Genomic DNA, 10,914 nt, shown 5'->3' with positions numbered 1-10,914 from the left:
CGGTCCCCCACGCCCGGGCTGGCTGCGTGACCTTGGGTAAGTCCCTGCCCCTCTCGGCCTTAGTTTCCCCATTTGCGCAGCGACTGTGATGAAATGAGGAACTGTGGAAGCCCATCTTTCTCTTACTCTCTGAGGTTTCTTGAACCTGGAAGTTGCGAGGCCGGCATCCCTGCCCTCTCCTCCAAGCCCTCCCTCTCCCATCCACCTGGGAATGCCCGTGTGCCGCTTTACCCAGGAGGCGGCGGGAGAGACTGCGAGCAGGACAGTAGGCCCACCCGGGACCCGGAGAGACCCCACCTCCCGAGATGCAGAAGGTGGAGAGCCGAGAAGCAGGAGGGAGCGAGACGGCAGCGGTCCGGTGCCCCAGCTCAGGGCTTTTGATTGACCTTGGGGGCCCCGACCCAGCAGGTCGAAGCCCTTATATGATGTACACACAAGCATTTTGTTGGGGAAACGGTGCATAGCCTTCCTAGGACTTGAGGGCGCATGACCCCAAGAAGGTTAAGAGCCACTGATCTAATCTGACTCCATTCTCACTCCCAGTTTACAGATGAGGAAAACTGAGGCCTAAGAGAGTGCGGCTTGCTCAGCTCCTTCAACTGGTGAGTCAGGGCTAGAACCAGCTTCTGAGCTCTTTGCTCTTCACCACTGGGCATTAATGTGTCCAATCTTGACTAAACCGCCGACAGGTCTTTGCCTAACAGAGACCCATGACTAAGGCAGACCAGCACGTGCTAGAGGAGGCTGCTCTCCTGGTTCAGCTTTGGGGATTAAGGAAGGTGAATCCTATTGGAAAAGTTGGAATTAACCAGGCAGTGAGGTGCTGGATAGGGTGTTCTTAGCTGAAAGAACTGCGTGTGCAAGGGTCCAGAGGCTGGGGGAACAGGCCAGTAAGGGGAATTGCAAGTGTTCCTTGTGACTGGATCACAGAGAGCAGGGGCCTGGGAGAGGAAAGATGCTCTGGAGAGGTAGCAGAGGCCACCCCTCCCCTCAAAGCCCTCTGGCTCAACCTATGTGTCCCACAGTCCTCAGAATTACTTCCACCAAACTGTCACTCCTGCTGACTGCGTTTGACTGTTCATGGGCACTGACCACCTCCTGTATGTGCAAGGCACTATGCTCACCTGGGCATAAGATGGTGAAGACCTATGGCCTTGGCTCCCTCTGAAGGAAGCAGACATTGCCTCAACTTTTAGACCCACGATTGGTTGAGAAGAAGAATGGTGTGAAGGAAGCCCATAAGTGAAGCCTTAGCTAATCTAGGTGTTAGAAGAGGCATAAATCAGACAAAGGGCGTTATGGCAGGGGTGGGCGAGATGCCAGTGAGGGGAATTAATTGCCTTGGCATATGGAGGAACTGAAATATTCTTAGTGTTGCTTGAGCACAGAGAGAGAAAGGGAGAGAAGAGTTGTGGCAGGTCTGGGTCGGCCATGGAAGATGGGTTTTGTTCTACATAGAAGGCTGCTCAGATTTGTACAAATGAAGGAGAAGGATGCCTGGGAGTGGGTGGATCAAACTAGGGAGGTGGTAGACACAAGTGGGAAATAGATGGATTTGATAACTATTTAGGATACACCATATCAAAATGTAACTCCAACTGGATTATACACCTAAATATATACTCTAGGACTATAAAACCTGTAGAAGAAAGCATAGGAAAAATCTTAGCAATCTTGGGCTTGGCAAAAATGTCTTAAATATGACACAAAAAACTGAAACAATAAAAGAAAACATTAAGTTGAACTTTATCAAAATAAAACACTTTGTTTTCAAAAGGCACTATTATGAAAATGAAGAGACAAGCCACAGACTAGGAAATAATTGCAAATATATATATGTGTATCTGATGAAGGACTTGTATTTAGAATATATAAAGAACTTTTACAACTTAAAAAAATAATCCAATAAAAATGGTTGAAAGATATGAATAGACATTTCCGAAGAAGATATTGGATGGCAAATAAGCACATGAAAAAATGTTCACTCACTGGTAAAGTGCAAATTAAATCAACTAGAAGGACCACCATTGCAAACCTGGAATGGCTATAATTAAAAAGACCGACCATGCCAAGTGTTGGCAAGGATGTGGAGGAGTTGGAACTCTCATACGCTGCTGGTGGGAATTCAGAATACCACCACTTTGTTAAATAGTTTGGTAGTTTCTTTAAAAGTTAAACATATATTCAGCAATAAACAGAGATAACCTAGCAAGCTACAGAAAGATGCCAGAAGCTTAAATGCATATTGCTAAGTAAAAGAAGCCAGTATAGGGGCTTCCCTGGTTGCACAGTGGTTAAGAATCCACCTGCCAATGCAGGGGACACGGGTTCAAGCCGTGGTCTGGGAAGATCCCACATGCCGCGGAGCAGTTAAGCCCGTGTGCCACAACAACTGAGCCTGCGCTCTAGAGCCCGCGAGCCACAACTACTGAGCCCACGTGCCACAACTACTGAAACCCGTGCGCCTAGAGACCGTGCTCTGCAACAAGAGAAGCCACCGCAATGAGAAGCCCGCACACCACAACGAAGAGTAGTCCCCGCTCGCCACAACCAGAGAAAAGCTCACGCGCAGCAACAAAGACCCAAGGCAGCCAAAATAATTAAATAATTAATTAATTAAATTTATTTTTTTAAAAAAGAAGCCAGTATAAGAAAACTATATAGTGTATGATTCCAACTATATGACATTCTGGAAAAGGTAAAACTAGAGACAGTAAAGAGATCAGTGATGGCCAAGATTTCAGGGAAGGTGGGGGAAGGGAGCACAGGGCATTTGTAGGGCAGTGAAACTCTTCTGTGTGATACTGTAGTGGTGGATACATAACATTATGCAAAACCCATAGAATGTACAACACTAAGAGTGAACCCTAAAGTAAACTATGGACTTTAATAACAATGTATCAATATTGGTTCATCAGTTGTAACAAATATACCACACTAATGCAAAATGTTAATAGGAGAAACTGTGCGCAGGTGGGAAAAGGGATATGGGAATTCTCTACCCTTTCTGAGCAGTTTTTCTGTAAACTTAAAACTGCTCTAAAAAAATAGTCTATCTTAAAAAAAGACAAATAAAGTTAAGTACACACCTACGACACGACCCAGCCATTCCACTCCTAGGCATTTACCCAAGGGAAATAAAAGCGTGTGTCCACACAGACCTGTGTGTGAATATTCATAGCAGTTTTAATTGTAACAGCCAAAACTCGACACAACCAAATGTTCATCAACAAATTGTGAACGGATAAGCAAATTGTGGTGCGTATATATACAATAGAATACTACCCAGTAATGAAAAGGAACAACAATGGATGAATCTCAGAATAATTATACTGAGTGTAAGAAACCAGACCAAAGTACATTCTTCTATATAATTCCATTTCTATGAGAATTCGAGGAAAAGGATGGCCATTTAGTGACAGAAAGCAGGTCAGTGGTGCCTGGAGGGGCCGGCAGGTGGGAAAGGGCGGGAGGGAGAGATTACAAAGGGGCTTGAGGAAACTTTTTGGGGTGATGGATACGTTCATTACCTTGATTGTGATAATGGTTTCATGGGGGTATACATGTCAAAACAAAAATGTACCTTTTAAGTATACATAGTTTATTGTATGTCAACTATACCTCAATAAAGCTGTCGAAAACACCTATAGAACTTAGCCACTGATTGGATATGGCTCTTGGGAGATGGGGAGGAATCTGGGTGGATTAATGGTGTGGGGGACACTAATCTGGAGGGGATACTGGAGGATCAGGTTTGGAGGGTACCTTTGGGACCCACCCCCATCCAAGGGGAGATGCCTGGGGGTGGGACTAGCCCTCAGAATAGAGGTACAGATTTGGGAGTCACTGGCCATCGGTGCCACCTGAAAGAAGTATGTAGAGGCAGGGGACAGACACTTCGTTCTGAACACAAAGATGCTTCATAAAGATGTCTGTTCTTAAAGTAATCTATAGATTTATCGAAATTAACAATTCTAGGCACTTCCCTGGCCATCCAGTGGTTAAGACTCTGCGCTCCCAGTGCAGGGAGCGCAGGTTCCATCTCTGGTCGGAGAACTAAGATCCCGCATGCCGCGTGGTGTGGCCAAAAAAATAAAAAATTCTAACAGATTTTTAAAAATTCTAACAGATTGTTTGAGGGGAAGAGGGACTAGAAAAGCTGATTTAAACTTCATATGGAAAATTGAACAAGCAAGAATAGCCAAGAGGGACTTCCCTGGTGGCACAGTGGTTAAGAATCCACCTGCCCATACAGGGGACATGGGTTCGAGCCCTGATCCGGGAAGATCCCACATGCCGCAGAGCAACTGGGCCCGTGTGCCACAACTACTGAGCCTGCACTCTAGAGCCTGCAAGCCACAACTACTAAAGGCCATGAGCCTAGAGCCCGTGCTCCGCAACAAGAGAAGCCACCACAATAAGAAGCCCGCACACCGCAACTAGGGAAAGCCCGTGCACAGCAATGAAGACCCAATGCAACCAAAAATAAATAAATTAAAAAAAAAAAAAGAGAATAGCTAAGAGACTCCTGAAGACAGGAGACTAACCCTACCAGATATTAAATCCAATCTATAATAATTAGATGTAATGAAGAGAGGTACTGATGCACAAAGATCAATGAAAGATAGAAAAACCTAGAAATAGATCCCAATGCATATAGAAATTTAGTATAAGAGCAGCAATTCAAATCTGCTGAGAAAAGATGAGTTTTTCACTAAAAGGCATTAGGAAAATGGGCAGGAATTTTGTATATGATAAATTCCAGATGAACTCATGATTTAAATGTAAAAAATGAAAACAAAAATACAGCCAGCAGCTAAGGGAGACAGTCTTTTAATCATCTCAGTGTGGAAAAGGTCTTTTCAACTATGACACAAAACCCAGCAGCCACAAAAGTTTATTTTACTACACTAAAAAATCCGCATAGCAAAGCTAAAATGATAAACCAAAGAAAATAATTCCAATTTACATCCTGAAAGGCTACTTTTCCTTATATGTGAGTCAGGTACCAAAAACAGTGGCAAAATGGGCAAAGACAAGGACAGTTCACAAAAAAGTAGACAAAGAGCTCTTAAACATATGAAACAATGCTTGAGCTCACTCAAAAGAAAAATACAAATTAAACCTTCACCAAGACACCATTTTCTACTTAGCAGTTTGGCAAACATAAAACAATCTGGTACCTCACTGATTGGTGAGCGTTCTGGAAAACAGCCTTCACATGCTCTGCTAGAGGTTGGGGGGGAAGGGCAGTACAGGCATAGCCCCAACAGAGGGACATTAGGCAAAGTCCTTCAATTTTGACTTGACCTTCGGCTGAACAATTCTTCTAGGAATTCACTCTACAGATACTTTTTCACATTTGAATAATGCTGTTCTTACAAAGTCTTAGTGACTCTCTATAGCACTGTCTGGAATAGCAGAAGTGTGGAAACAAATGCCAATCAATAGGAAAAAAGATACATTATAGTACATCCACACAGAGGAATACTACACAGCTGTCGAAAGGAATGTGCAGACAAGGAACCATCTTTAAAATACGTTGATAAGTACACAGTAGGATGTATGGAATTCTCCCACTGGAGTGTTTTAAAAATGGGGGTGGGACATATATGCATATTTGGTGTGGTATCTTTTTTCTGACACCACGTCTCACACCAAATAGCTTTCTTCCCGGATACCAAATACATGCGACGGGTCCACACCAACTCTCCAACGCCATCTAGGTGCCTACAATTCAATTCGGACACCAGTTGCCAGAGTCAGCGCAGACCCCGTGGGTTAAGGGCTCAGTTCCACAAGATGCCGGCCACAGATGGAGTGCCCAGGCGACCCACGCTCCTGTGTGGCCGACTACAAATTTGGGGATGCCCACAACACCCCTCCTCAGGCCTGATAATTCAGTAGAACGCTCTCAGCACTCAGGAAGGTGCTTTACCTACTGTTAACAGTTTCTTATAAAGGATACTCAGGAGCAACCAAATAGAAGAGACTCATAGGGCAAGATGTGGGGGGGGGGGGGCAGGCGGAGCCACCCTCCCCCCAAACTCCAAATCCCCAGTGCCCTGCCCCTCCTGGAGGAAGTAGGGAAGCTGAAAGTTCCCACCCTCTAGATCAGTTTTCCCCCATCCTGAGTCACCTCATTAGCATAAACTCAGGTATGATCCAAAGGAGCTCATTATGAATAACAAAAGACGCTCCTGTAACTCTGGAAATTCCAAGGGTTTTAGGAGCTCTGTGCCAGGAACCAAGGACAAAGACCAAATCTGTATATTTTTATTATACTACATTTGGTTATATACATTCGGATTCTTTCTCTGGCAGGACATGAATTATTACTTTCATTGCTTCCCGGAAGGGGAACCAGATGGCTGGGAGTCAGGGGCAGAAGGTGACACTTGGAGCAAAATTCAAAACATACATGTGAATATATTACCTATTTGAAAAACTCTTACAAATACTTTACAGTCCTCGTCATGGCTTCTAACGGTCGCAGTCTCCAGGCTTTACCTCCTTACTTCTTGGGAGCCACTCAGAGAGAGGCAGGGGAATCACGTCCAGATTCCTCTGCCACCTGACCCTTTAGACTTCTCTGTCTTGTGTTCCGGCCGCTCCCCAAACGTACGTTCCCCTCTAGCCTTTCTCTGGGCAGCAGTTCCCTCTACTAGTAACACCCACATTTGAGCTCTACTCTTGAAACCTAGTTCTAAACCCTTCTAGGATTAACTCATTCAAATCTCAACCGACACCCTTTTTAGTGTAATACCCATTTTACAGATGAGGCAGTAGAGGAGATTAAATAACAGGCTAAAGTCACACATAAACCTGGACTTTGAACTTAAGCTGTCTGGCACCAGAGACCAAGTCTTAATCACTACTCTGGACTGTCTTTCCAAGAACACTGTTCCTCACCACCAGCACCCCAACACCACCACCCGAGCACGGGCAAACCTGACATTGTTCAAGGCCCCGTTCAAATGCCAGCTCCTCGGGTGAGTCTTCCCTGCTCCCCAATTAACAAACTTACTTTGGGGAAGGGAGAGGGGGTCTTGTATTATAATAATTACATTATATCCGATTGCCGCCCAGAGCGAGGACCAAGGCTCATTCCTAAATAGACCTGACCCTGCAGGCATTTCTAGACTGACAATGGAGCCGTTTTCCTTCTGAGCATTTTTTTGTCCAGGAGGTTCCAGACCCTCTTCTAAGGACTGCAGATACCTCATCTCATTTAGTCCCATCTGCACTGTGTGGATCTCACCATCCACATGGATGTTAAAAAGGGGAAACAGGCTCAGGATGACTGGTCACGGATGGGAGGAGAGGAGCTATTACAGGACCTGTGCTCATGGGTCTCCAACCACTGGTACCTAAACGTGGCAGATGCCCCTCTCCCGGTAGCTCCCTCCCTGCCCCCGCCCTGGGTCAGGGACCCAGACTAGGGCCTAAGCACAGTTGGTGTCCTGTGGACATGAATTTATTTGAGGAGTCAGGTCAGAGTGCGCACAAGTTGCAGGTAGGGAGGAAGGGGCAGGGGGCATGGGCAGCCCTGCCAGCCTGAGGCCAAGTAGACAGGAGGCCGGAGGGGCCCCAGCCAGTGGAGCACTGGGTCAGCAGGGAGCAGATGGGCTGTTCTTCACCCTGCGAGTGTCAGCGCCGAGGGCACGGCAGCAGCTTTGAGAAGACTGCGGGAGGAAGGATGGAGAGAGGCTCAGAGGAAGCTCGCCAAGCCCAGGCGGCTGGGAGGTGGCAGGGCTGGACACATGCCCAGGTGTGCTGGACCCCAGGCCCCTCCTTCCCATTCTGCTGGCCCCGCACCTGCCCCCCAGCCCCTCTCAGCTCCCCCTACTGTACCCTACTCACTGTAGAGGGTGTAGGTGCCTGGCTCCAGTTGCAGCTGGGTGGGCAGGACAATGAGGAAGGCCCCACTCCAGGAGTCTCCAGCCACTGAGAGACAAGCTTGGGAGGGAGGGCGGTGCCGCTCAGGGTTTTGGGAAGGGCACTTGGATATGACAGGCAAGGGGCAGGGGTGGTGGCAGCGGTGGCTGTGGCAAGGGGGCAAGCCACACAGGGGACAGTGGGGTGGCGAGAGGCCGGGGCCCCGGGGGAGGGGGATCTGGGCCTTTGGGTAGCTCCTCTGAGCCCTGCCGTGGTGGGGATGTCTCTCTCGAGTCCAGGCCCAGTGGGTCGGCTCCTTGGCCATGACCTGGCATGAGAAGAGTGGATGGTAAATGGGAGGTGGGAGGCCCAGCCTCTTTCCCCCACCCCAGGGTGCTGGCGGGACCTCACCTCCTCGCAGCTCTGGCGTCTCACCACAGCCCTGAAGCCCATCCGTGCCCACAGCTTGTCCCTCTGACACAGGAAGTCTGACACTCGATGATGCCAATCTTGGCCCAGGGCCCACAGAAAAATCACGCTTTTGGGGTCCTCCAGGTCTTCCTCCATGTCATTTGCAAGGTACCTGGCCACAGAGGCAGGGGGCAGGGAACAGAGGCTGTAAGCATCTGCCCTGCCCCACCCTGCCACTCCGAGTCAGGGTCCCCATCACGCGCCCAGGCCACTCACAGTGCCAGGAACAGATTGCTGTGGGTGTACTCGCTGAGCTGCAGGTTGGCGCGCCGGAAGTAGACCAGCACCATGGCCAGGAGATACTGCAGACACAGAAATGGGGAGAGTTAGAGTGAGGCACTGGGTGGGGAGGGGCTGCACCAGCCCCTTCTGCACCCAAGGAAGTTCTGGTGGGGCTAAAAACTCTGGGGTAAAATGGTGGGGAGGGGCCTGCAAAGACAAGGGTTAGAAGGGAGGCGCTCCCTCCACCAGACCAGAGGACCCAACGAATTAGCAGCACCGGAGCCCCACTAATTCAATCTTCCCCAAGCGAGGCTGGCCTCTGCCCCCACTGTGCCCTCTCACCTTATCTGAAATCTGGAAACAGGGATCTTTGGAGAGGAAATCCTGGAGGAAACTGTGCTCTGGGGGTAGAGAGGAGAAACGGTGGACTGGGGTTACCACCCCAACACACACAAGGTAAGAGGGGCAGTAGCCGTTCCAAAGCCCAAGCCGCCCCTGAACCCACTTTCTGACATGACACTCCCCACCTGCCAAACTGGGGCCACCTGAGGAGAGCAGGGACAGAGGCTGCAAGCTGAGATCCCACCTCCCACACCTGTTCACGCTTGGTCCCCACGGCCCCTGCCGTGCCAGCCCCCAAGTGGACTCACCCAGAAGGCTGAGGAAGGCCTGGAGCTCCTCGTGCCGGCGGAAATGGAAAGACTCACCCCCCTCCCCTTGACGGCTCCAGCCCCTCAGCTTCACCTGGGTGCCAACCGCAGGGATTGTGGCAGGATCTTGGGCATCACTCATCTCTTGGGGGGTGGGGGTGGGTGAGGGGGGGTGGGACGGGGTGACCTGTAAAGGAAGCAGCCCCAGGACTTAGCACTTACCCCACTGCCCCCCAGAAGTCAAGGGGATCAGCATGCTGGCCTGACAGATGACCTCCAGGAAGTGGAGGCATGGGAAATGGAGAAATGGGGGCTCAGAACAGAAGGAAACTGAGATGTGGCGCAGCGGGTGGGGGGAGGGGGCGGGGATGGGGGCAGAAAAGCAGCAGAGCTCCTGGAGGCTACAGCACCCTCCCCCCTCCTCCTGGCACCCCAGACCTGGCCAGAGAGGAAGAACAGCAGCAACAAACACCTCTGAGGGCTTCCTAAGTGCCTGGAGCTGTGTTAAATGCTTTAAGGACATTATCTTATTTCATCCTGGTAAGTAGACCCATTTTGCAAACACGGAAACTGAAGCATGGAGGTCTCACGGCCACTTCAAGGTGGAGCCTGTCTGACCCCAAAGCCAGAGTTTAACGGCTCCTCTTGTCTCCCACCTCACAACAACCCCCTCACCCTTCACCAAAGCGGCAGCCCTGAAAGAACCAGCAACCCTTTACCGCCCAGAAGGAAAACTGAGGCCCAGAGAGAGGAAGGTTATTGGACAAATACTGGGGTTTAGGGCAAGTTGAGGTGGGGCCACCTCAAACATTTTTAGCTACGAAGAGAGAGACTCCAACTATGGGGCTTAGGGGAGGGACCCCTCCACCACCCCTCGGTCAACCTAGGGGCCTCCATCTTGCTTCCCACAAGCAGCCCAGCCTCTTCCCTCCAGAAGCATTACCTGAGCTCAGGAGTTAACCTACAGCGTAACTCCAAGCCCAGCCAGCGCATTTATATAGCCCCAGGGCTGCCCCGCCCCCGCAGCCCTCCACCAATCAGGCCCCTTCCTGGGAAAGGGTGGGGCTTCTCGCCATCACCACCCACCTCTACTTGGAGAAAATCCAGTCAGTTTCCACCACTCGTCTCCCAGCTGCGTCTCCCCAAGATAAAAGCTCCTCCAAAGTCTCATCACCTACAAGAGGGTTGATCTCATCACCTACAAGAGGGGTGAAGGCAGGCTAGCTGGACGCCACAGCCTGAAAGGCAGCAGGAGCCCCTCTCGGCTCTTTACAGATGCAGAGCCAAGGCGCGGGGCGGGAATGCTACCGACCTGGGCTGAGGCGAGCGGCTGATGAGTAAGATGTGATTCAGGGATTGGGCCTTGCTGGGGAAGGGTCGCTGGATGTGTCTGTGTTTGTTTCAGATCCAGGAATCCCCAAACCTGGGAGCCAGAGAGGAGATGGTCTTGGCGTGAGAGTTCCCAGGGGCCACATCCTCCTCCCAAGGTCTTTTAGGGGTATGGGGAGCCCGGCCAGCAGCTCCAAGGTGGGGGAGGAAGGCTTTGCCCAGGACCACCTAGCTCATCCTCTCCACACCGCCACCTCCCGCCCCCGCCACACACACAGCAGACCTTAAGCCTTTTCATCTTCACTGGCTCAGTTACGCTTTACAGCCAGTTGTATTGGACAGTCAGAACCTGCATTACTTTCCA

At 50.0% G+C, this 10,914-nt stretch overlaps 1 protein-coding gene across 1 annotated transcript; it reads right to left on the bottom strand.

Annotated features, from left to right (window-relative positions):
- Nucleotides 1-4,743: 4,743 nt before the first annotated feature.
- On the bottom strand, nt 4,744-10,646 carry SPDYC (speedy/RINGO cell cycle regulator family member C). The gene is made up of 8 exons (XM_033861027.2): nt 10,534-10,646; nt 10,308-10,419; nt 9,222-9,408; nt 8,914-8,972; nt 8,566-8,651; nt 8,290-8,461; nt 7,864-8,206; nt 4,744-7,685 (listed from the first exon to the last, which is right to left on the bottom strand). Exons 3-8 carry the CDS (start codon nt 9,361-9,363, stop codon nt 7,651-7,653), a joined length of 837 nt encoding a protein of 278 aa, XP_033716918.1. The 5' UTR covers nt 9,364-9,408; nt 10,308-10,419; nt 10,534-10,646; the 3' UTR covers nt 4,744-7,650.
- Between the last annotated feature and the right edge of the window lie 268 nt (nt 10,647-10,914).

The sequence above is a fragment of the Tursiops truncatus genome, chromosome 8 (assembly GCF_011762595.2).
Source record: "Tursiops truncatus isolate mTurTru1 chromosome 8, mTurTru1.mat.Y, whole genome shotgun sequence".
NCBI lineage: Eukaryota > Metazoa > Chordata > Mammalia > Artiodactyla > Delphinidae > Tursiops > Tursiops truncatus.
The sequence above is the reverse complement of the archived record's forward strand: the minus strand, read 5'-3'. Positions and strand labels throughout refer to the sequence as shown.